Below are 26,543 nucleotides of genomic sequence, written 5' to 3' on the forward strand. Positions count from 1 at the left end.
TTCCTGTGGTAGAAGAAAGTAAATACAAGTGATTAAAATTTATTTCTTTCTTAAGTATGTTTATTGATCACCTTGCACTTTGATTTTGTACTGTTATGCACTCATATGCACACATTATTTTTATTTTTTTTTAACTCAATTTAATTTTCTTCTGAAAGACCTCTGCTTTGAGGACAACCTTATTAATATCCACCCCCCCCCCCTTTTTTAAGGTGTTTAAATAATACAATTATATGATGACTGTACATACTGTTTATATACACACATGGATAATATTTAAAAGAAATTTAACATTCACAATTTTTTTTCTTGCATTTCAACAGTCTTAGTACAGTCTGAATGTTTTTATTTTCCCACTGGAAAAAATTATTTGAATTGAAAAATAGTATGCAAAAGCACTGCATAAAGGAAAAAAAAATCAAAATAGTTGAAAAATACCATTTTCTGAAGTATATTCCAAATTGCAGTCCTTGAAAACATATGTAATTTGTATCCATTTCAACTACACTTTAAATGTATGCCCCCAAATATGCATCTGTTAATTTTAAACTTTAGCTTAAAACAAAAAACCATGATTACTATGTTGACAGATTTTAAGGTTATAAAGTAGGCTGTTTTTACAGTATATCAAGATAGAATAGTATATTTTTAGCAGAGATGATACTTCATTCAAGTTTGGTTACAAATGTTTAGCATCCACTTTCTATCTTGTGTTGACTGCACCTTTCCTCCATATTGGACAGATTTTTTTAATCTCTTAAATTATAGCTGGATATACTTAAGACATTTTACTTTTCTAAACAATACTGTGTAGGAAAATAGGCCCTTATTTATAGTGGTTGTTCTTAGTTTATAATTTACAGTCAACTATACTGTTTAATTTTTTCTTGGTATATGTAAGCAGTGGAATTTCAGATCTGTCAAGGCACCTTGTGGTCCTCAGAAAGTACAGGAATACTTGTTAAGTCACTAATATTAGGGATACAGCTAGCATGAGGATATACTTAAGAGTAATATACAAGTTAGAAGTTAGTTTTGTTCTCAACTGGTACAGTTTAGAAGGCAACAATGACTTTTTTTTTTTTTTTTTTTGGCAACATTGCTAAAAGCCAATACCATAGGCTTCTCTTCTGAAAGATGTTGACTTAGATTCTGTCTTCTACTGCTGTTTTAGGTTGCTTTCAAGAGACATCCCCCCTGTCCAAGGTCCTATGCAGAACCATATTAAAATGAAGATTAAATTAGGTTTTGTTTCACTGTCAGCTATGGCAAGAATTAGGACTGTTTCCCCCCTGAAAAGTAAATAACAGATTTATTTTTTTTCTTCTTTTAAAGAGGTGAATGTATATACTTTGATTCTGTCTCACTTTGGACATTTTGTAAAAGATGTTTTTACTTGAAACTGTTACAAAACTTGAGAGATTAGATTTTTATTAGTTTGTTGCATCTGCGTTTGTGTGTTCATTTTCTGTTGTTCTTTGAAGGTGTCACCATTGATATGATTTCAAGCACACTCTTGCAATGTTCTCCATTGCTAGCTGTGCTTTATTTGTATCTTAAACTTTGCTATTTAGTTTTAGAGTTTTGATTTTGAACCATTACCATTTTGTTCATTATGGACTCTGTAGCCTCCAAGCTTGTTCTCTACAATCTCATCTCACGTTTTCCATTCAGTTCTTCATACTCTTTTGTGCATTACATATTAATACTTCAACTAGATTTTTTCTTTCCTCTTCATCTTCTTTCATAGTTACTGTATTTCTAACATGCCATTGCTGATTTTGTAGGTCTCTTTAAAAGTCTTTCAGTAAAAGTTAACACAGCACATTATTTACTCTATTATTTACTCGTTGTGACCAATATCATTATCTTTTTCTACTCCTGTGTATACTTGGTAATCTTTAAACCAAGGCTGACAGTGTCTGGATTTATTACAGCATGTCTCGCTTACTCTCAGCGTCTGAACATGCCATTCATTAGGATTTGTCAGGATTCTTGAATAAGAGTTGGATTCAGCTTTGACATTTGTGATGAAACTGGGATTTTCACTGTGTCTGTGGGGAAAAAAGTTTCATCTCTTAGGGAAGTTTTTGTTTCCTGTTCTTTTTTTTTTGTTTTTTTTTTTTTTTGTTTGTTTGTTTTTTTTTGTTGTTTGTTTTTGTTTTTGTTTTTGTTTTTTGTTTGTTTTTTTTTTTTTGTTTTGTTTTGTTTTCAACCATGATGTGAAAATGCCTGAACAGTCAACAATTCTGAGGATGGAGCTGTTGCAGGTTCTTTAGGAAACCTGTGATCTATATGATACGTAATATTGCACACTGTAGTAGAATTGCAGTCTTGAGCAAAGTACCTGGCTTTTGAAAGTACTGGTGTAATAGATATGATTTTCTGCTGTAAGAAAGCCTGGCATAGCAATTATTTACATGTTAGTATAGTTTGAAGAGGTTTATAGGTTGATAACTACATCCCCTTGCTAGATACCATACTCTAATGAACATAGCTGCCAATCCAGGGAATCTATCTCTCTCAAAGTTGCAGAATATAAACAGATTGTTACCCTTGCTTGGGTTTCTAGATGGTCCGTGCAAAATCAGAAACATAGTCAGGAGGAACTTAAAGCAAAAGAGATAGGTTATGGATGATTAGAAGAAGGAGAGCCTGCTGAGGCAGTGGTAGATCTCAGATAAGATTTTGTTCTTTTTGACTGATCAGGCATATGACCGCATTGCTGCTGAAGTAGAGTGTTTCTCTGGGATAATCTATAGGATCTCTGACACTGCTTCTTCACTTAAAGCCCAGTCATTTATGACTTTTGACATTTCTGTATGAGTGCTGATCCTATCAGAAGATAAATGGAAAAGGAATCACTTGGGAGATGCTGGGAAAAAAAAAAAAAAAACGGAAGGAACTGGAAGGAATGGAGACTGTATGCCAAGATAAAAAGGAAAAAGGACAAGAGCAATGACAGCTGTGTTGAGGAAGGCAATTGCAGTTCTTGAAATGAGAATATTTTATTCGCTTGTAGAGAAAAATGCTGCTGTAACCATATTCTCCAGGCCATAAATCCAAAATTAAAAAAAAAAAAAAAAAAAAAAAAGCAGTTCTGATTTCTATAACAAACACATTTGATGGGAAGAAAAGTGCAAAACATACTCTCTTGTCTGTGTTCTCATTTCCTAAATTAAATGTGCATGGGAGGAGACCTCCAATCCTGTTTGTTTTTCTCTCTTTTGTCTTTGGGGAAGTGTCCACAAGTGACTCAGTCTGTAGATGCCAGGCCTGGCACAGCAGCAGTAGGGAGTATTAGTCTGTATGAGAAGCAAATACTGAATGCATAGTTGATTTTTTGTCTCAATACAGAAAAAAGATGGCATGCCAAGTACAGTGTATCAGCAGTCACACTGAATCTGTTGAATGCCAGTTAGACAAATGGTATAGAACTGTACTAACATCTACAAAATGATTTTTCATTATTCACATGTGTAAAATGATTTCACTCATTCTTCTTTTCTTCCTTTCACTGTTCCCCCCAAGCTCATCTGTTTTTCACTCAGTGACTAATGCAAACATTAATTTAATTTATTTTATTTTTTTGGGGGGGATAATTCTCAGACCACATTTTGACCATGAAACTTGTAATTATAGTTAAGAGTCTGCACCCAACAAGCACTAGCAGAAGCACATGCTTGTTATGTTGTTTGATCAAGCTAGTAATTACTTAATTGTGAAGCAAAACTGATTCTTGGCAAAGGTTTAATTATTTTTTAACGTCTCTATTTTAAGTGGCTGACAAAAAAACAGTGATAATCAAAATTAGAATATTTTTTTTGTCCAAAATGTTAAATTTTAATTAAAATTGTCATTTAATGGGAGTTTTGTTTCATTTTTTTAACAAATACTCTTACATATGATAAATCCTGACAACTTTGTATATGCTAACATGGAAGAAAAAATTAAATAGTTGTATGAAGTGATTTTACTCAGAATTGAGAAATTAGTCAGAATTGAGGGGTTAGTCAGAAGACTTTAACATGCAGTCATGATCTCACAATCAGAAGCTTGCTATGGAGAGAGAAGAATGTACTTTATATATCGAGAAAAGCATTCTTAGTGAGTCTAATTAGTTTGGAGTTTCTAATAAAATTAAGCTCATATTAGCTAGTTATTAAAACATTTGTTAACAATGTGGTTAACGTTTTATACCTAAACTTCCTCCTAACTCTCCCTGCTGTTTTCCTTTATGCTGCTCCCTTCCAGTATATCTGCGGGTCTTAGATTGACTCTTCAGCCTTCCTCGGGAAAGGGGAGAAGATCTGAACAGCAATTGCCATCTTGGGTTCTCAACCTTCTCCACCTCCTCTTCAGTTTTGGAGTCTGCTTGCAGCTACCATTTGCATTTTCTCAAATCTGCTTACTAGCTGTTCCACCCTGTGCCCTGGTAGCTGCAGACTGTCCCCTGCCCCATGCCCCAGCGGGGCTGTCTGTCCCCTAGGGACTGCATGGGGTTGCCCCCCCCCCCCCCATGCCCTCCTAGAGCAAAGCCAGCACCAGGAAAGCAGTAGGCCCCTGCCCACCATGCTGTGACCCCTTGCTGCCAAGGCAGGGCCTGAGGCCTCCACTGCCAGCTCCCTACCATGCCTCTTCCCCTCTGCTGGTCGTGGAGAAAAACACTTCCACTAGGGTGCAGGACAGAATATTTGTCTTGTGAGTGTTACCTACTCACAGATGGTATTTTCAGACTTTCAAGACTTTAGTTAAGTAAAGATCAACTTGAGTTGATCTCAGAATGTGTGTGCAGTGTTGGACCTTTAATATTTACTATTGCTGGCACATAGAAAATTGCATAATGCTGCTTTGGTCAGATAGCTAGCTAAAATATTTATCAGTGTGAGAATGCGGTCCTTTGTGTTCAGAACAAGTGTTCTTTGATATTTTTAAATTATTTAAAAACTGCATGAATGAATCAGAAATCTTGTCAGTGATCTCACACTTTTTTGAGATACTTAACAGTCTTTGCTTAGAAATCACAATAAGAGTAGAAGTGAAGAGCAAGTGTTAAAAGATGTGATTTCTCGGAAGCTGAAATCCAGATAACCAAAAGAAGGGAAGCAGCCTTATTTTATTGCCATCTTCACCTACGCTCAGTTAAGACACATATAGGTGTTTATGCATACATATGTGCTTTATTAAATGAATGCAATACATGTCTAAAACCCATAGCTTTTAATATATTCAGTCTTAAAGCAGACGGGGTAATGGTAGACTTTATTGCTTTGTAAGCTGCTTTAAACTTTGAACATTTGTTTTTGAGAGACTACTACTGTGAAGTCTGTCCTGCACTAATGAAATTATTATTATTTTTACTGTTTTAGACTACACAGAAAACATAATGGTTGTTTACAAGTTCTTTTCATTATACTGTAAGCAATATTGGAAACTCCAATGAGATCCCCACATTTTGAGGCTTCATAGAATTCATCCTGTATAGGATGAAGACTTATTCATCAAATGACACCAAGTAGGTAGAATTGCTAATATGATTTTTCATAACTCATTTTTTCCTCTTGCCTTTGCAGACTATGGCACTATTAAGAAAGTACTTGCCCCAATGAACCAGACTTCGAGCAGCTGCCTGCTTGAGGAAATTGAACTCCTACCGAAGAGTCAGCGAGAGCCCATCAGGAGTCTTCAGATCCTGCATAGCCAAAGTGTCCTGTTCGTGGGTCTTCAGGAGCATGTGATTAAAGTCCCCCTGAAGAGATGTCTATTTTACAAAACATTCAGGTAACAGCTAGCTTCATATGATTGGAGAGAAATGCTTGTGAAGCTTTCAGGAAAAATTGGAAAGAAAAGTGACTTTAAGTAGGAATCCAAATGAATTGTGCTGACAGAAGCACAGGTAATTCTCTGAGCTACGATTTTTTAGGTACACCATTTATGAGAACAGTCTCTGGGGACGTCTTCTGTTTGATCAAACAAGAAAATTAACTTTTAGGAATTACCCCTTGGTTTTAGACTGTATTATGGCAATTAAGGAGTTTAAAGCTCAGCATGAAACATTTTCTATATATTACCTAAAATTGTGTCTGGTTTGCAACACATTAGTGACTATTAATTTCATCTGATTAGTTGTGTCTTCCTTTGATATGTGTGGTTCCAGTAATTCAGTACAATTGTTCTGTTCTATGGCAGTGAGACTGAATGAGTGTGATGAGCTTTTTGAGAACTGTGACAGATGTATTTTGGATTTTTTTAGCTTGATTTTCTTTCAGCTTGTTTATTACATGTTCCTTTGAAAAGCTGGGCTATTAAAGGAGATGAAAAGGCTGACAGTTGCCTTCCTTGGCTGCTGTACTCAGGAGTTTTTATTTGAGAATTGTGAGGCACTGGAACAGGATGCCCAGCAAGGCTGTCGATGCCCCATCCTTGGGAGTGTTTAAAGCCAGCCTGGATGGGGCTTTGGGCAACCTGGTCTGGTGGGATGTGTCCCAGCCCATGGCAGTGGATTGGAATCTGATGATCCTTAGGGTATCCCTAAAGATACCCCAAACCATTCCATGATACCCCAAACCATTCTCTGATTCTATTTGTGTAGCATATAGGGATTATGCCTTCCATGAAAGTTAATGACTTTTTGCAGATGGAGAAGTTTTTGGCTTTCGGAAGGAACAGGCACATGGTCACAGAATGGAAGTGACTGCAGGAAGAAGATGCAGTGCTGCAGCTCAGAGGCATCAGAAGGAATTTTCTTAGGGACCCAGCACAATGTAGGGATTGGTGCCATGCAGGAGGCCACTGAAAGACAACTGGTTTGAGAACAAGACTGAAGGAAAAGCTCTGCCTTGGAAAGCTGGAGTAGACCAGGGAGCTACTCTCCTTTTTACAATTCTTTACAAGCCCTTTCTGTTTATGCTGTGCTATAAAGCATATTTTAGGTGTTTTCTAGTAAAATAATAGTGATAGGGTATCCAAAGCCCTTCTGGAAGTCCTGCAAAGCTCACTTTAAGGAAAAGTAATAGGCAAGTCTCTACCTCATAGGACCAAGTTTCATCTTTCCTTGGTTTAGCCAGTCAAACAGGATGTTTTTGTTTCCTCCTTTTCATTAAGCAAAGGGCTTGGAATGGGGAGGGACATGAGTGTGTGCATGTATGCATATCCGGAGAAAGAAAAAATCTAATGACATATTCTTGTGCTTTTTTATCTTCTTGAATATAACATGATTATGCCATTTTGGTTGTACAAGATATTGATCATGTTTTCTTAAGTATATATGTTTATTTCAGGAAGGGAGATCAGGTTGGTATCCTGTGTCTTCTTAGGGACTGTGTGCTCATGATGGCAATGATAAACACGAAGTGCTCAAAAAACATAGGTGCCCTGTATTTACATGAAACCTGCAACTCCACTTGGAATATTTGAAGGCTGCAGCCATATTCAGTGCATACCTTATTTGTAAGGTGTGAGGTCAGGTCTGAGTCTGAGACAACCTACTTAAGTAGTTGCCTATGTGGAGGCCTTGCAAGGTCCATTGTACCTGTGCTTCTGTCAGCACAGTTACCAAGTCTACTTTGACTGTAGGGCAAGGTTTCTGTTCTCACAGGGTGGAACTGTTGCCTCAAGTCATAAACTCCATTCACAGCTGCAGGCCAGGCATTCCTCTCCGTGTTTGAGCAGAGGGGACTAATCGACTAGATTTTAAGAGCTTTAAAAAAAGAAGTGGTGCTCTTCCTGTTTTACTGAGTAGAACAGTAGTTAAATGTCTCAAATCCTTCTCAAATGAAAATTTATTCTTCTGCCCAGAGGAATGTGAATTCTCATCTTCCACTGGAATGACTTACGCAAAGGAAATAAAATTATTCCTCGTGGGGTTTTTCAGTCATATCTTTTGTAGTTGTATCACTTTGCTTGCAATAATTAAATATTCATTGCACCAAATGGATTACCATCCATGCTTTCTTCCTGGTAAAAGCTCACCAGCAATTCTAGCTCTATTCTGTAAGAAAGAAAAGGATTTACAACTGTGATCTAGATGAAATAAGACACCTTCTTATCATCTATCATTAGGGACTCAGATTGTTTGGATAATGAAGACTTAATCTTTCTTTCACCTCTCACTTACTCATGGCTTGACTAGGTTTTTCCTGGCTTGTCATGCTGGATTTCAAGGATGCTTGGTTTCATGCGTGTGGACAGATCGTAGGTACCTTACTTGGAGGCATAAATTTCACTGGTTATTAAAAAAATAATCTCAAACATTCACTGCATTACTTTTTTTTTTTTTTTTTTTTTTTAATATTCACACCCTTTTTATATGTCACCAACTATTTCTATGCTCTAGCAGTGGGTAAACAGAGGAAAACCTTAGTGGGAGAGATGCCTTGGGACAGTGGGGTTCTTTTTTTGATTATTTTATCTATTCACATTTATCATACTTATGGCTGTATAACTGCACCAAGGCTATATTCTGAACATCCATCAATAATAACTAGAGTTTATTCCACAGATCAAGGGCATGTGTAGCCTTTAATACTGACTTCACATAATTTTTTGAGAAATGAAGCATGCTTGTGTATAAATAACAGCCTTAAAAAAGCCAAAAGACTGAAGGTATAGTTGTTCATCTGTTCTCTTTTTATGTCAATAGCAGAGTGCTTACTATCTAATCTTTTCTAATCTTTTTGTTTAGGTTTATTGCAAAGGTTTCAGACAATGCAACTCATTCCTTCTGTTGAGCAGACTGTTCCACAAGCTAATATCTCAATGTCAAGATAATTTCCTCTAGACTGACTTTTTTTTTTTTTTTTTTCGCTTTTTTACTTTTTGTCTCATTATTTCTTGTTTTATCTTCATGTACCAGCCTCTAACACAAGTTGTTACTGCTTTTATTTGTAGTTTATTATGTCCCCTTAACTGTCTCTCTGATATGCTGTACATATTTAGATAATTCATATTTCCTTGTAAATCTCTTCCTCCTGCACTTTCTTAATTGTAGTGGATATTCTACTTGATGCTTCCACACTCCTCAGCTTTGTGGTATTGCCCCGACAGACATACCCATTGGTCCAGGACCATCCTATTCCACCAGCTCACAGCTCTTCTCCCCCCTTCCAGTAGGTTTCTACTCCCACAGACACTGTTATCTAGGGCCCTTGAAAATATTGTTTTACATTTGGAGACTAAATTTGATATTTTTTTTAATTATTATTTTATTTCTGATGTTCTAAGTGCAGTTCTGTGCATCCTTTTCTACTGTTGTGACAGCAGAGCATATCTCATGCAGAGCCTGTCTCCGTGCCTGTAGTGTGGATTGCTCAGCACCTTCCATTATGCTGTGATGTTTTCATTGTTTATGAATTGTCCATTTCATTGTTATGAATTGTCCATGTTACTTATTTGGATTGGCAGTGTTCATGGGGGATATCTCCGTCAGAGCACTCCCAGCAGTTGAATAGTTTTGACCATCCTGCTCAAATAGTCTTACTGTTTTCAGGAATCAGCTAGGGAAAAAATAATTTGGCACATAATAATTCTTAGAAACAGTTCTCCAAAAAGCCCTGGCTTGTTCATGCTCCAGAAGAAATGAGCAGAGCAGTTATTTTATCTAGGTTATACTTGAGGAAAGTCCTTCAGATATGACCATATTGTCACTGAGGTATTGCAATCCACACATTTACAGAAGACCAGTAATAGTATTTGCAGGAGATAGTATCTCCCATAAGAATTCTACATCTCCTTGTAATCCTTCAGCACTGAGTATGTCAAGCAGAAAACACCAACTGACTTTTGTATACCCAGTGATTAACTATAATGTGAGACAAATAGAATGATTATCATGAATAGATAACTATTAAAATCACTAAAATTGCAGTGGTTGCTATTTACTTTGGAAGCTCTGTGTCTTTGTCATAAGGAATAAAATGTGTAATAAGGGGTAAAGATTCCATCCCCTGAAACAAAGAACCAGTCAGCTTTCTTTTATTGGTAACTGCAGCCTTCAAAAGCCACCTTGGATGGCAGTGATTTCTCTGAGGTAAATCAGTCGATGTTACGATTTGTACTGGAGTTTTCAGTGCATCGTGTCTAAAAGAAGGGACAACAAAAGGTTGCATCAGCCTGATGTTCTACAAAATCTTATCGAGCAAGGGTCAGGAATTGTTATTCCTCATGGAAGATAGGTTTTGTGCACTTAAAAGGCTTGAAAACTAATCTTACTTTAGAGTTGTGTCTAAATAAATAACGTCATCTGCTGAAAGCTTTGCAGATAGCGACTGTAAACAGCGTAAAAACAACTTTGGGGGAATTGTTAAGGATTGTTTTTACATAACAATCTTGTGACCCACTATGTAATATTAATGAATATTATCATAGTTATTCTACTGTGACCCTGACTTTTCTCTCTCCTTTTTATGGCATCATGTATATTTTGCTTTCTTTGCTATCAGATAAGCAATCTGTACATATGCAAAAGATAACAGTAGCAGCACAGTACCAAAAGAGGTACTGGCTTAACTAACACACCAAGAGAGTTATTGCAAATTTGATTGTTATTTATTTCATTCCTAAGACTCCATCAAGATTACTGGAATAAGTTTTTTGAACACTGCTACATTTCTTTATTTCATCTTGGCTGTAAGCGTTGCTTCCTCAGAAGTATTCTCACACTCACTCAGAACCTGTTTTCATTGTAACAAAACACTGTGGCTATCATTACCTAGTAGAATAATTATTCCTCTATACTAATATTATACAAGATAGAACCATTAATGTGTTCTAAACTATTACCAGGTGCTAATAGGTCCAGAACAGTAGAGGCCCACCCTTGGAATTTAAATTGCTGTTTTGAAATAATAATTCCAGAATAGGTATTTTTGGATATCCAGGTGGATTTCTTTATTTCAAAATATGCAAGCTTTATTCTGCTTTAAATCAGAGAAACAAGCTGCTGCATTAGACTTCAAGTTGGTTCTAATATTCTAACTTGAACTGGTGATTTTAGAGTAATATTGCAGAATAAAAATGCTTGTAAATTCCACAGACTGGGATAAATCCTAATCCCAGCTGTGAGTCTAGGTGATAAGCACCTGTTTTTTTGAAATAAAAAGTCTATTTTTTAGGCATTAGGTAGACATAGTGTATTAGATACATTACAAAGTTACCTTCAATTGGTGCGAACTTACCAGAACACTAGTAAATTTAGCAGAACAAGGAAACCAAGAGCAGCTGAATGTCTTCCTCACTCAAAGTAGAATATTAGTCTTTCACTGGAGATGGAAACAAATCAAGCTTTGCAGATCTGAGGTTGACCTATATTTTAAACTTCCTCTGCAAGGACCAAGGGTTTTGGTGAAAGTGCCTTTGTCTAGCCCACAAAATGCATCAGAGAAAAACTGGACATTTACCTTTTGTTGAACATGAGATGTTGTATCACAGCTCTTCAAATCATATGACCTATACATGTATAATAAGCACATATTTTGGCAAACAAGAAGGAATTTTGATTAACAGGTAGAATTTTTCAGACTGCTCACAGTAGATTTATAGCAGTAACCAGATGAGGAAAAAGGAAATATCTTTTCCTTTTAGTTTGAAAAGTTGTAAGAAAACCATATGGACTTGACTATATATTTGCAATTCAGATTTTATTAGCAGGATATTATTTTAAACATAGCAGTAAACTAAGAAATAAAAATTTAACACAGGCATGTGTTTTTCATATGTTATGATGTAATTCATGCTTTTTGTTTGCTTTAAAAAATACCAAAAGTTTAAGACATTTTTAGTTCAATATTGTTACTGTTACATTTTTCTTGAAAATCACCTGATATGTTTAAAGCTATCCACATTCCAGCGATTGTTTCACAAATCATTTGGTACTTGGCGAGTATATTCTCTAAAAACAGAAGTTAAAGAGACAGGGTAGTGTTTTTTTGTTGCAAGTCTGGAAACTTTTTTATTTTAAAATAATATAACATACCACATACCGGATTGCTCTGTAGGCAGACCAGTTCATGCACTATGCATCTCAGCTCTGTATTGCACTAGTTGTTTTCTCATGAGACTTGTTTACAGCTCTTTTAATACTCTATAATCTTTTATGGACATTTTCATTTATTTGAAGTTTTACAGAAAATTAACATCCACGTTTGAAGTCTACTATTGACCTGAATGTGTATGAGGGAGAGAATATTCTTGATGCAAAAATGTGAACTGTGGGCAGGATTCCAGGACAGGAGTCTAGATGCTCCATTTCTGGAAGCCCAAACTGAGTGACTTTGAAGACCATCTGCTCCTCATAATGTGTTGTCAGGCCAGTGGAAGTATTTACAGGTACTTCTGGAATTAGAGGTGATGGTGCCCTTGAAACATTAAGATACCTGCAGTCTGGTTAGTACTTTTAAGGAGCCAAGTTGTATATCCTAAGACTGGACCTGTTATTTTAATAATTCATTCAGATTCTAAGCATCAAGTAAATCCCAGCATTTAAATTCAGAAGAAGTTAGGTCACAGCTGACTGAAAGGGTATGGAAGTAGTGTACCCTCTTTACATCTATATCTGCTAGAGATGCACAGGTCTTTTTCACGGACATAGGGATGCCATATGAAAGCAAATCTGTCCAGTATGGGCAATCATCATTACCACTTCTCTGGTCTAGGAAGAGGGGCTATAGTGAAGGGAGGGGAAGCAGCTGTGAGGGGTCTGGAAGAAAAAGGGGTGAAGGGTCAAGCTTGGCAGAAATGTGCTTAAACCTCTGCTTGCATCCATTAGAGCATATGCATGTGAAGCAAGTAAGGTTATATTTTCCTAGCCAAATCCTAGTTTTCCGGGATTTTCAGGCTCCCTGCAGAGCAGCAGACAAGCAAGAACTGCGGGCCATAGTCACTGCTAGAGCATTGTGCAGATTCATATCTGTATGGAGATGTATCTGTACACTTGTCAAGCAGAGGGAATGTATTCAGTGTAGTACCTGAATTGCAAATATTTATGTTAGAGAAGGATGTAGAGAAACAAGATAGTTTCAACCCATTAAAAGTGAACCTTCAGTGCTCTGAAAACTCTGGCTGCACCTGGTGGACCCAGCATTTCCTGGATCCTACCTTCTAATTGTAGAATCATATAGTCATTTTGGTTGCAAAAGACCTTGAAGATCATGAAGTCCAACCATTAACACTACCAAGTCTGCAGCTAGACCATATCCCTAAGTACTGCATCTACATGTCTATTTGAATACCTCCATGGAGTTAATCAGAGGGCTGGAAGCTGAACCATTTTTTTTTTTTTTTTTTTTTTTTTGGAAGCCTACATTCTCTTGTAGAGAGCATGTTGTTAAAGAGTTGTCTTTCACATTTGTTCCCAGAGTCATAGTAGGGCCAGTTGGAATCATTTTTGTTCAGAAAATCGCATGTTATAAACAACTTAACTAAACAAATTATTCATAAATTCCTGATTCTGTGTTTGAAGAGAGCAACTTGCAGGTTTAAGGCTAATATTGGCAGTGCATGCTGCTAGATTGAATCATACCTAGATGCATTTTGATTGTCTTATATAAATTCAAGTCAGAGGAGGAAACAGTAGTTCATATAGAGTAGCTGATATGATTAAACATTTATTATTATTATTATTATTTTCTACTGGTACAGAGAAAGATTAAACAGGATTCTGCATGTTTTATACACATTCTAGTTTGTGCGCCTAGGACATAACAAATTTTCTGCCCACCATTTATGTTCTTCTGCATTACTTCATTGCGTATATATTTCTTTATCCCTGTAAAACCATCAGTAACAAAAACACTGAAGGGTATCTGTGTTCTAGTCTAGTATCAGATTCATGTACTCATTCAGCAATGGATAGCAAAGTGACTTGGGAACATGAGACTAGCTTTTATCTTCAGTTGTCTGTTCAAATTTGCTATGAGGAATCTGGGTTCTCTGAATTAAGGTGGTGACCTCAGTTCAGTTCCTGGTATACAAAGTGTCCAGGTCATCATAGTTAACGGTAATTGGAACTAGGTAAGCATGCCTATCTCAGTGGAAAGATTTGAAAGGGTCAGGAGACTGAAGTACCTTCTAAGTGTATGGGTAAAGAGCGAAAGATGTTTCATTGAACAGTTTCAGAAGACACACATCGTATGTTTATATATTCTCTGAAAAAAAAGTGACAATTCAAGAGGATAGCTTATTAGCAGTTAAAATGTATATTAATATGGAAATATGTTTCCACTGAAAGGAGATTTTGAAATCTCATTGAAATCAATTGTATTAGTATATAGCTTTTATTTTTTTTAGATCACACAATTTTTTTTTAAGTCTAGAACTGTATTTATTTTTTATATATATTTCTCCTGATGGTATTTCTTGCTGCCTCATTTTCTGTCTAACTAAATCAAATATAACCAAAGTAGAGCAGTTTTGCTAGCCTGCTTGGTTGTGTTTATAAAATAGCTGAGGAAAATGGTCTGATATTGCTAGCATGCTTTGGAGTGGTGTGACTTATGATTATGATTTTACTAGTCAGTAAAAATCTATTGTTTAAGCGTCGCATGACTGTTAGTAGACATATTGAGCCATCACAGCCAAATGAATGCCTTGGAAGGAGTTACTAAACTACCTATCATTTACCTTTTGTAAATTAAAAAAAAAAAAAAAAAAAGACATAGAGGGAAATTAGAATTACTTGATAGAAGCTGAAAGCCATTGAATGTTTTGATAGGGTAAATTGCATCCAGAGTCTTAGAATGAACTGATTCATGTTTACTCCCCAGATTTCCTTCCTGCACAAAATTGCCAGTTGTAGCAAATGGGACAAATCACATGAACTCTTGGAGATGTGGGTTGGTACCTTCTGGGAGTAACAAACAAAACATTGGTTTTTATCTCTAGTGAAAATGGGTGGAGTCCCAGAGACAAGATAGATAATGTAATACCCAGTTCTGCCAATTACTTGGTCTCTATCTGAAAGGGCCCTGTCAACTGAAAGAACTAATCTTAATTTTGTTAATGTATGTAGTGTTCCAACAGTAGCATCTAAAATGGCTTTAATTTAGACAGGAATTTGGGAGGAAAAAGGGATAGAGATGCATAATGGTATCCAATTTTCAACTCTCCATACTTACATTATTTTGACAGCCACTTTGTACAGTTTCTTTTGTTATTTCATATATACAATGAAGCAATTCCTCTTGCTGCTGTCTCTTGGGAGAGAGATTCATTACAAAAGACTTACAATAATGTAACATTTTGTTTAATTGAGCACAGTAAGGACACATAATTATGAGAAAACAATAGTCCCTTTAAATTTCATATTTCAGATGGAAGTTCTGACATTTTCATACTTAAGATTCATTCTATCCTCATCACTTTCTATCTGTAAACTTATTGTGGTATCTCTGTTTTTTGTTTTTTGTTGGTTTGTTTGTTTGTTTTTACATAGGCATAACAGATGAAAATAATTAGCTGTTGTTATTCATTTTTTTCCTCAAAGAAAATAAAATAGTTTTAAAAGATGACATGATCATGCAAAGATGGACAAAAATTTACCTGTATATTACCTCTTGTCTTTTCATTTAAAAGCATGAAAATGTATCTGTTTTTCAGAAATATTTGTGATATAAACAAGTGATCTAAAATAAAAAAGAGAACTCTCTCAAATATGATACATGGAGGAGAACAAGAAGGACTGTTGTGACAAGACCTGAAGATAGCGCAGTTATTAAGCCAGGCCCATTTCATTTCACAATTATATCTTGGCATGGTGGATTAAAATGCCAAAAAGATAGTGATGGTGAACTGCACTCTTGGCATAATTATACTGTCTAAATATAAGATTTCAAATATAAAACTTTCTACAATATGAGCTTAGATATAATAACAACTGGGACAATTGATTAGAATGATTTAATGATTAGAATGATTTAAAGAAAGGAGAGAAAAAGGAAAAAAAAAAAAAAAAAAGATCTTCATGAGGAATACCTCTCAGGGAAAATTTCCTGTTGCTTTCCTCAGAATAGTACATCTGTTTCCAAGATTGTTTCAGATTGTTTCATATAATTTTGTGTGCAGGTGTGCAAGGCACTTTGATTTTCCTGAGTGGAAAGGAATGTGGAAATGAAAGCAAAAGTGGAAATCGTATCTAAGAGTTAAGTGGGAGAAGGATCATCTGGGAGCTATGTGAGCAGAGACTGAGAGAAACAACAGGGCAATGTAGGTTACTCCAGAGGCTGCTGCAGTCCTGTGATACCAAGCAAAAAGCTCTGTGACTGGGACCATCCTCACCACCCCCTCCAAAAAACACTCAGTTTGAGAACTTGAAGTGATGTGTCAGTACTGCTGTGCTGTTGTGAGGTAGATGCTGAACAACGATGTGTGTTTCTTGTTCCTTTCTAATGGGCTCTCCTTACTAACTAACTGTGTTACTGGTGCGATGACTTCAGGCAGTGGGAAGGTTCTTTTGTGATCAGTGGGTCTCAGTCTTTTTTTTTTTTTTTTTCTCCAAGGAAAGAATAAGTCTGGTTCTACATAAAAGGATACAGGCTTTTAAAACGTTTCACTTAAAATAAGTAAATTTAGTTAGAAATATAACAATTTACATAAAGGAATTGTGAAGTTGGAGAAGCGAACACTTCTACTTTGAGAAATAGCACAGTCAAGGTTGCCAGTTGTGCATTATGTCATCCTTTAACTTTGTTTTGCATTCTTTTTTCATGAAACATGCTTCCTCAGAGATACTCAGTACAGTAAAGAAGATCACTCAACATCTTGTCTTGCAAACACTGGAAGGCCAAGACACTTAAAACTTTTCATAATTTGCATCAATTGTCCTCCTCGCTTTCTAAATAGTTGACTGGAAACATGCAGCCTGAGTTACAAAAATGCTAAGTGTTCACAGCTGCAAGAGAAGTGGGAACTTTCTTCCAAACACTAAATCTTCTAATCCAAAAGCTTTATCTTTGAACTGGCTGCCTAATTAGAAGCACCTAGGGAGTTTGTGCTATTATGTCTCTTATGCTAGCCCCATTTTGCAGACGGGAACTATCCTGCCACATAGTTCTGGCAGTCCATGTTGCCAAGGGTACCATAGGAACTAAATCCATAAAATCTGTAAGTATTAAGTATCCCCTATGATGGTAATATAGAATAGTATACTAGGGAATTAGTAAGTCTGCACTTTATCAGATGTTAGCATGGAAATATGTGAGGAATGCCAAAGATAAATAGAAATACGAAGAAAACATAGGATCTGTGAGGGTAGAATCCCAGAATGGCTGAGGCTGGAAGGAGCCTCTGGAGGTCATCTGGTCCAACCCTCGCTGCTCAAGCAGAGACACCTAGAGCTGTTTGCCCAGGACCACGTAGAGATGGCTTTTGAAGATCTTCAGGGAGGGATAATCCACAACCTCTCTAGGCAACCTGTGCCAGTGATCCATCAGCTGCACATTTTTAATAAATAAATTAAAAATATTCAGAAGGAAATTCCTGTGTTTTAATCTGTGCCCACTGCCTCTTGTTCTGTCACTGGGCACCACTGAAAAGAGCCTGGCTCTGTGCTCTTTGCGCTCTCTGATCACATATTTATACACATGGATAAGATGCCTCATGAGCCTTCCCTTCTTCAGGCTGAACAGTCCCAGTTCTCTCAGCCTTTCCTCCTAGTAGAGAAGCTCCATTCCCTTAATTATCTTGGTGGCCCTTTGCTAACAAATGTAACGTGAACAACTAAAGAGAGAATGAGAATGCCTATGGATTTGAGTTGAACAAGAATGATTGTTTTGGCATTTTTTACATTCTAGTCAACATTTTTGAATTGATTACCTGTATGTGTAATTGTTAGCTATTTTTACACTGACAAGTATTAAAACTGTTGCATTATTTTCACTATTATGGAACTTCCACCTCCTTTCTTAGGTATCTGAAGCCATGAGGCTGCAGACCCACAGCCTGGACTGTTAATGCTTGCCCAACCAGTAGCAAGGCATTTAATAGAGAAAAGATATTTTAGCTTTCTAAAGTGCGTCTTTCAGAGTCTATAGGGAGCTATACTGCCATCCTTCTCTCTAGCCTTCTTTTCGTCTTTTGATCTCCTTGTGTGATACTAGGACAGACTGTCTAGGGCAGAGTGTGATACATGAGAGGTGTTGATGGCAGCCAGTAATGCATCTTTGTACTTCTTTCCAGGGACTACGTAGCAGTGAAGAAAACAAATATCTGCTCTTACAGAGGGTTTTATAATTCATTTACAAAGAGTAGATGTTGTTACTTGATTTCTCTCAATGATGATAACTATGATTCCAAAACTGATAGAAAAGGCTAAGAACTGTAACTTCTGAAATCTTCTGTACTTGAAGCAGACAGCGTTTGTTTTTTATGAATATCTGTAACTCTGTAGCAATTAAGTACAACAGGGATAATTCTTGACTACATACTGTGCCTGCAGACAGAAATTCAGTTATGCTCTTGAAATAAATTCTCTGGATTTGTGTAGGCATTCAAATTAATTTTTCTCTGTTTAACCATTCCATCTGTGCTTCATCATAACAGGGATCAATTTCACTACCTATTTTGATCTGTTTCATATACTTACGAAATATGAAGAGATGCTATGTAGTTATTTAGAGATCTTTGGCAAGTACAGACAAGGATAATGTTCATGTTTTCTGATTGGTTTTCATTCACAGTGCATGCATTGGATCCCAGGATCCTTATTGTGGCTGGGACATGGTGATGAAGAAATGCACTACACTGGAAGAAAGTCTGAGTATGAGTCAGTGGGAACAAAGCATTACTGTGTGCCCAGTAAGTCCAAAAACCTTCTTTTATCTCTTAAAACTTTTGATTCAATGTGAATCTCATGAAAATGAGCTTGCATAAGATTTCTCAAGCTTACAAAAATGTATTTAATACCATTTTCTTCAGGCCCTCCTATCAGACTTGAGCAAGATATTTAGTTTCTTTTCAATTTATTATCAAACTATATTAATTAGATCAAATTATTTAGCATTCTTTCAAAGGATAGTTATTTTTTGCCCTGCAATGCCTATATTCCTACTTTGAAAACAAATGCTCAAATGTTAGTGATATTGACACATTTTTATTTGAAGGATTTACCTATTTTTTAGTTTAAAAATATCTAATTGCTAGTGTGATAGTCTTTCCTACACCAATCCCCACCTAGCTATAGCCTCCTTTAAGGTACTTATAGAGCACAATAAGGTCTCCCCTGAGCCTCCTTTTCTTCAGGCTAAACAACCTCAGCTCTCTCAGCTGCTCCTCATAAGGCTTGTTTTCTAGACCCTTCACCAACTTCATTGCCCTTCTTTGAACATGCTCCAGCACCTCGATGTCCTTCTTGTAGTGAGGGACCCAAAACTGAAAGCAGTATTTGAAGTGTAGCTGAGAGCCTGAGCAGAGCACAGGGGGACAATCACTCCCCTATCTGGGCTGGCTGCACTATTTCTGATACAAGCCAGGATGCAGTTGCCTCCTCGGCCACCTGAGCACACTCCTGGCTCATATTCAACTGGCTATTGACCAATACCCCCAGGTCCCTTTCTGCCAGGCAGCTTTTCAGCCACTCTTTCCCCAGCCTGTAGCATTTCATGGGGTTGCTGTACCCCAAGTGCAGGACCCAGCACTTAGCCTTGTTGACCATCATAAAGTTGCCCTTGGCTCATCGATCCAGCCTATCCAGACCCCTCTGCAGAGATCTCCTACCCTCGGTCAGATAAACACTCGTGCCTAACTTGGTGTCATCTGCAAACTTATTGAGGGTGTACTCGATCCCCTTGTCCAGATCATTGACTAAGATATTGAAGAGAGCTGGCCCTAGTACTGAGCCCTGGAGGACACCACTTGTGACAGGCCTCCAGCTGAATTTAACTCTATTCACCATGGCTCTTTGTGCCAGACCACCCAGGCAGCTTTTAACCCCATGAAGCGTAAACCTGTCCAAGTTTTGAGCAGCCAGTTTCTCCAGGAAAATGCTGTGGGAAACAATGTGAAAAATGTTGAAGGCAGAACAGAACAAAATATTAGAAACTTTTTTAACCTCCCTGCTTTGTTTCCAAGTGGTTCTAAAATCTCTACTGTTAGTAAATGTGCACTGATCTTTTTTAACACCATAGAAAATTTGTTAGATGAATGCATGACCAATTTCTTACAAATTCACATCAGTTGTGGCCTGTTTGTAGTCTAGTTTGGCACAAAATTAAGTGTGACCAGTAATACTTGAGAAGTTATTTTCTAGGGAATTATTCATGTGCCTGAACATTTATTGGCATTTCATGGTGGAGCAGTAAAGGGTCTTAGAGAGATAGCTGGGTATCTGTGCTACTGTGTCTCTGAACTTTGAAAATCGTTTGTGACAAATACAGTTATTGTAGTTATCTTACTTTGATTTATAATTCTCAAGTGGGTATTTCTGGCATGAGTACACCAACTGTGAGTGAATACAGATAGTAATTAATGTTATGGCACACATATCTGCTTTGAGCTTCTTCCAGTTGGTCAGATATCACTATTACTCATCTAATACTTTTTATAGTAATGAAAGATCTTGTTAATAGTTTTGACAAAATATTTTCCAGTGATAACACTTGCAATCCATCACTAAAAATAGTGGCATCATCAGAGAGCTTTTACAAACAAAAAATAAAATAAAATAAAATAAAATAAAATAAAATAAAATAAAATAAAATAAAATAAAATGTTTGAATATTTGGGGGAAATAAGGAAGGAAGGAAGGAAGGAAAGAGGAAAGAAGGAAAAGAAATAAAGAAGGGATTTAGGCAGCTACAGAAAAAAAAAAAAAAAAAAAAAAAAAAAAAAGGAAAGGGTAGCAAAAACAGGAAGGTATAGAGGGAAAGCAGAATGCAGCCATGTCAGGAAAATACAGCTATATTGTCTCTTTGACCATGACTTTGCACTCAAGGCATGTCAGATTGTGAAAGGTTAATGGGCAGTGGTCTTGAACGAATTCTGGTGAGGGTTAAAAAACCCATGGTCAGTACAGTTTGCTTTCCTATAGTCCTATTACAAAATTGTTTGATTTTACTTGTGAAAAGGAGATATGCATAGGGAGAACAGGGAAATTGTAGGTAACAGCAGAGACTACAGTGGGATGATCTTTGCAGGAATAGGGAAAAAAAATCAGGAAAGAGAAACCTCCCAGCCATATTTGCTTCTGAGATCAAGCTTTCACCCGTGTTTTATAAATGCTTTCGCTGCCATTTGATATAAATTATAATAACTAAAGACAACTGCAGGTTTAGTGTATAATTGTTGGTGTAACAATAAACATGTTTTGGTACAGCATAGGAATAGAAAACAAGAAAGATATTTTCACATCTTTTATATTAATTGTGTTGGGAACATACCATTTCTGGTTTACAGACTATATATTTCTTAGAGTAGCAGTGTAAGAGGAATGTGTTTACTTGTCATTTAAAAAGAAGTACTTATTTCCTATTGTCTTATGAAAAATAACAGCTTATAGTATGTGTGAGCACAGATCAATGAGTTATTTTCAAGAAAAAAAATAGTGTCAGCGGAATTTTGAAATGATGAGTTATATATGTTGTAGCTGGCAAAATGTACACATTGTTGTTCTGTGAAGAAGCTATATCTGTGAATAATAAATCACAAGAAATGTAATGAATAGTGAAATTAAGGAACCTTCACCACAGTGGAAAGAATCAGCCAGCACCCAATGTGGCAGTGGAAACATGTCTTGTGCTGTAATTGAATCTTGTGTCTTCTAATTATTAGTGAAATGTGTACTTCCCTTACCACTGTTAAAATGAAACAATACTAAAAACAGCAAAGGGAGACACCATTTCAGAATATTCATAAGAATTCTGCAAATATAGTTCCTATTTCAATATATAAGCAAATGTTACAGAATTATGTTCTCACACATTTGATAAAATATGCATGACTACATACTTATTTTTATCTAAGAATTGCTTTCAATTCTATTTAGTCTTCAGTTGGTAGTACTTCTTTTTGACTGAAAGCTAAAATGTGGCAATCAAACCTGGCAATTGTTAGCATTGAAGTGATGTAGTTGCCATCATTTCAATTTATGGTAACAGATAATCAAGATTAACACCTTGCTAAATTGAATTAATAGTACAAACATTAATATTTGTTAATGGAGATGGATTATCCATGTCCAGCCCAATTGTGTTTAAAAGTTCTCGTAGCAATAAAGCCTGATGTGATTTGAGCTAACACATTTAGTTTAAGTTGAACAGTAAAGACTTCTTACTAATGTGTTATGGCTGCATGATGGAATCATTCCCATCAAGGTGAAAACAGTCTGACCCTCCCAACCAAAGGTGTTGAGAAATGACTTTAGCGAGAGCAAACTGGCTAATCATGTAGGGTTAGGTGCGAGGTGCTACTTATGCTTTTTAAAAATGTTTTGTTTTGTTTTGTTTTGTTTTGTTTTGTTTTGTTTTAACGGTACATGAATATAATTGCTTCTAGGGTTCCCACTCTGCACTGGTACATCCTCAGCTTGAGTATTGTGTGCAGTTTTGGATGCCACATTATAGAAAAGATGTAAAACTATTAGAGAATACCTAACGAAGGGCTACAAAGATGATGAGGGCAAGACATATGGGGAGAGGCCAATATAACTCCATTTGTTCAGCCCTAAGCAGAGCAGGCTGAGGGGAGACCTTATGGCAGCCTGCAGCTCCCTCACGAGGGGAGTGGAGGGGCAGGTGCTGAGCTCTGCTCTCTGGGGACAGCAACAGGACCCGAGGGGATGGCATGGAGCTGGGACAGGGGAGGGTCAGGCTGGGGGTTAGGGAAAAGTTCTGCACCCAGAGGGTGGTCAGGCACTAGGACAGGCTGCCGAGGGCAGTGGTCACTGCACTGAGCCTGCCGGAGTTCAAGAAGTGTTTGGACAATGCTCTCAGACATAGGGTCTGATTTTTGGGTGACGCTGTGTGGAGCCAGGAGTTGGCCTTGATGGGCCTCTTCCAACTTGGGATAATCTATGATTCTACAGTTTAGATATAGTCAAATGTAAAACCACATTTCACTATTTTGAAATGGTACTATCAGACGTATGTTTCCACAGACGTTCTTGCACATACTATTTTATAATAAGTGTCCAAGTTGCTAATCACAGGCAAATTTTAGGAAATAGGCATTGCTGTCATTAGAGGATAACGGAGGAAGTAAAATACACTTCTTATTGAATAACTGTAGGTTGAGTATGGTTGTGAAGGGCAATGGTTGTAATTATTGTTTTTGCTATAGTAGTGGCATCCAGTGACCCAGATTATCCGGAGATGGTGGGAATCCTACAGCTGTAGCAATTGCAACAAGTGTAGTGTACTGTCTGGAAGATAATACTGCAGAATTAAGGAATAGTATGAAGCAACTATCAGGCCTCAGGTAGGCCTTTCTGTGTTGTTTATTTCTAGACGAGGAATCTGACAGTGGATGGACATTTTGGGACGTGGTCACAGTGGAAACCTTGCAGCCACACAGATGGTACCAGTGTTGGATCCTGCCTCTGCAGGACGCGTGTGTGTGACAGTCCAGCTCCTCAGTGTGGAGGGTGGCTGTGTGAAGGACCAACCATGGAAATTGCCAACTGTTCCAGGTAAAAAAAAAAATAAATTCAGGTTCTATTGCTTATGGTTTTAAATTTTTAACTTAATCATAAAAAACAAACAAACATAATTTGCATCATTTGAAATCTCATCCACAATCCACTGATCCTGTTATGTACACGAAACAGTCCATAGTGATGGCCACAGCAAATGAGGCATTGGAAATTCTCTCTCAAACATTGTGGGAGGGAATAGCAAATAGTGATTTTAAATGCAGTGTACCAAATGGCAAATAGTGCTTCTAAATGCAGTGTACCAAATTATACTGTCCTCTGTTAGTTTTAACAAAATGTTAGAGAGAAAAACATAAATAAATGTTAGGTAATATCCAAATTATGATATTTTTCTCAGTTCTTTGAGTTCTGTGAGTCATAAAACTAGTGAAACCTCAGGAGCTCACTATTGTTGAGTTTTATTTTTCTTGATTTCTGTTTTTCTTCTACGAATACAAAAACTGTACGCTTAACCATCAGATAGTTCTGAGAACTGCAAAAGTTTCTCTCTCTCTCTCTCTCTTTTTTTTTTTTTTTGGTTTGTTGTTGTTGTTGCTTTGGGCAGAATATTAAATTCTTTTCAAGATGCTTGATCTCAAGTACATTTTTTCTAGTGTATGTTCTAGTGTATACTAGGGAGGTACAAGTGCCTTCACGAAGTTTGCAAATACAGGGTTAACTCTTCTGATAAGTCACAAATAAGGTATTATAAGGTATTTGTGACTTATCAGAGTATACTGTTGAAACTGTGATCTAATGCATTTTGATTTTTTTTCCTTTAATCACAAATAGGTAGCAAAACTTGATGTTCAGATGTCTCTGAAAAAAGAAAAAAAAAAAAGAGACCCGCAAATAATAATTGGACAAATATGTAATTAAAAGTTATCTTCAGAACTTTGGTACAAAAGTTCGCAAATCAAGTTTACCCAGAATAAAGTGACTGAAAGCAACTAAGTAGCTTCATGTCTTTGGACTTTATTTACTTCTTGTGTAATGGGGTCCTTGCAGCAGTTTACAATGCAAGGAATATGGAAGGATCAGAGCACTTTTATTTTAGTTCAGTATTCTTTAAGAAATGGAACACAGTGAAGTATTAATGATTTCTACAGAAATGTTAATGGGTCAGATTTTGCTGTCAGTCACACCTAATCAGCCATTCGCTATGTATAACAGATGACAGAGCCTGAGCTTTTTATTCTACCAGAAATGGAGGCTGGACACCATGGACTTCTTGGTCACCTTGTAGTACCACTTGTGGAATAGGCTTTCAAGTTCGTCAGCGTTCCTGCAGCAATCCAACCCCTCGACATGGAGGACGTGTCTGTGTGGGACAGAATCGCGAGGAGAGGTGAGTTATCTTTTCTCTATTATCTATTTTATTTCTTCTGCTCAGCTGTATTCCACAGGATATTTTCTCTTTTACCTACCTGGTTTTTCTTTCATTCCATTTTCTTCCACTCTCTCTTTAAATCCACTGCTGCACAATAGCAGTATTCCCATTAGCAAGGTTGTGGGGCTGCAGCAGTTCTTTCATCTTTCACTTCAGCTGCATCCCTTCCAAGCCAGCTGAGCTCCTAGTAGTGCCAGAGAATTGTGCTGAAGTCATGTGCTGTTGTCCCTTGAGACCCTGAAAATTGATTCTCCTGGAAAATTGATTGCAGTGTTTGAATTGTAAGTCGCCTGGGCTCAAGACCTGGAATTCAGAGCAAAATATAGTAAGGTCACAGCACTATGTTACTGATACCGTGAGTTCGTTTTTTCTGCCTTAAATGAATTAAGCATCTATATAACGTCTAGAGAAGTTTCAAGGGCTTTGTTTTATATTTGATAGATATAATACACGTGGAGTCAAATATCTTTTAGCAAGGTTTCAGTATTTTTGTTGTTGTTTTTGTTGTTTTTTAAATTATTTGTATGTATATTAGCCCCTGAGAAGATCAAGTCAGCTTAAATATTGATTTCAACATCTAATGTTTTGTACCAGACTGAGCATTTTGTCATTATCTCAGAATCTAAAATTCAGACCTCTGATTTTTTCATACACATACCCAAAAGTCTTTAATATGTTATTTATGTGATAGGAACTTTAATAGAAATTAAACATTTATTTAGATCAAACTAGAATATATTCAGATCCACTACAGCTCTTAGATTGGTTTATTATCTTGTTTCCTGAGGCATGCCAAAAAGTTAATAGCAGAAGACTGGTGCTGGTGTAAGAATTTGGATTACTGTAGACATCCATTACAAGAGATGGGTGTGGATATATTTCCTGTCAATATATACTTGCAGTTTACTTCAGTGCTTCTGTAAAGTACTTCCACATAACCAAAGGAGAAGGGATGCTTTTGTCCTACAGTGCTGTCAGATCAAAGTAAGATTTGGTAACCTTTATGGTGAGTTTCAATGGGGGATTTAATTAAGCAACAGCTCTGGCATTTCCTCAGATGAAGAGATTCCAGGGAAGGGAATTTTCATCACACATTTATGTATTGACAGAAAATAAGGGATCTGGCTTCTCTAACTCTAAATGTAATGGATTGGTATCGTAGAATATGTGAACACTTGCTGTTTCAGAGCCATTAATATTTACCATTTCATCACAGAGGAAGTGCATTTTGATATTTCAGAAATTGCTTTCTGAAAATAGTTTGCCCAATCAAAAAACTGTTCACCAAATGTAGAATTATATCTGCTGCCACATAGCTCTGTCCTAGCATGAATAACAGTTATTGATTTTCTTGAACTGAGAGGTCAGTCCAGGGCAAGATACAATAAGACTGGATATAGAAGAAAAGAGTTTAGTTTGAATAGACTTTTTGGTGATGGACTATGAATGTTAGCAGTCATTGTTCATCTTTATTTTAGCATAGAATAGTCCAATAAGGAGTTTCAGAGAAACACAGAAAGCTGTGAGAAATACTTATCT

The 26,543-nt window shown here is 36.7% G+C and overlaps 1 protein-coding gene across 7 annotated transcripts in view; it reads left to right on the forward strand.

Annotated features, from left to right (window-relative positions):
• The window catches only part of SEMA5A (semaphorin 5A), a 337,450-nt gene that overhangs the window by 234,538 nt on the left and 76,369 nt on the right, over window positions 1-26,543 (forward strand). For all 7 annotated transcript variants that reach the window (XM_032180765.1, XM_032180761.1, XM_032180768.1 and 4 more), the window contains exons 12-15: window positions 5,574-5,781; window positions 18,669-18,786; window positions 23,430-23,611; window positions 24,819-24,962. In XM_032180765.1, coding sequence (XP_032036656.1) covers window positions 5,574-5,781; window positions 18,669-18,786; window positions 23,430-23,611; window positions 24,819-24,962 — 652 coding nt within the window. The remainder of the gene's footprint in view (window positions 1-5,573; window positions 5,782-18,668; window positions 18,787-23,429; window positions 23,612-24,818; window positions 24,963-26,543) is intronic.

Source organism: Aythya fuligula, chromosome 2, assembly GCF_009819795.1.
Source record: "Aythya fuligula isolate bAytFul2 chromosome 2, bAytFul2.pri, whole genome shotgun sequence".
Classification (NCBI taxonomy): Eukaryota; Metazoa; Chordata; class Aves; order Anseriformes; family Anatidae; genus Aythya; species Aythya fuligula.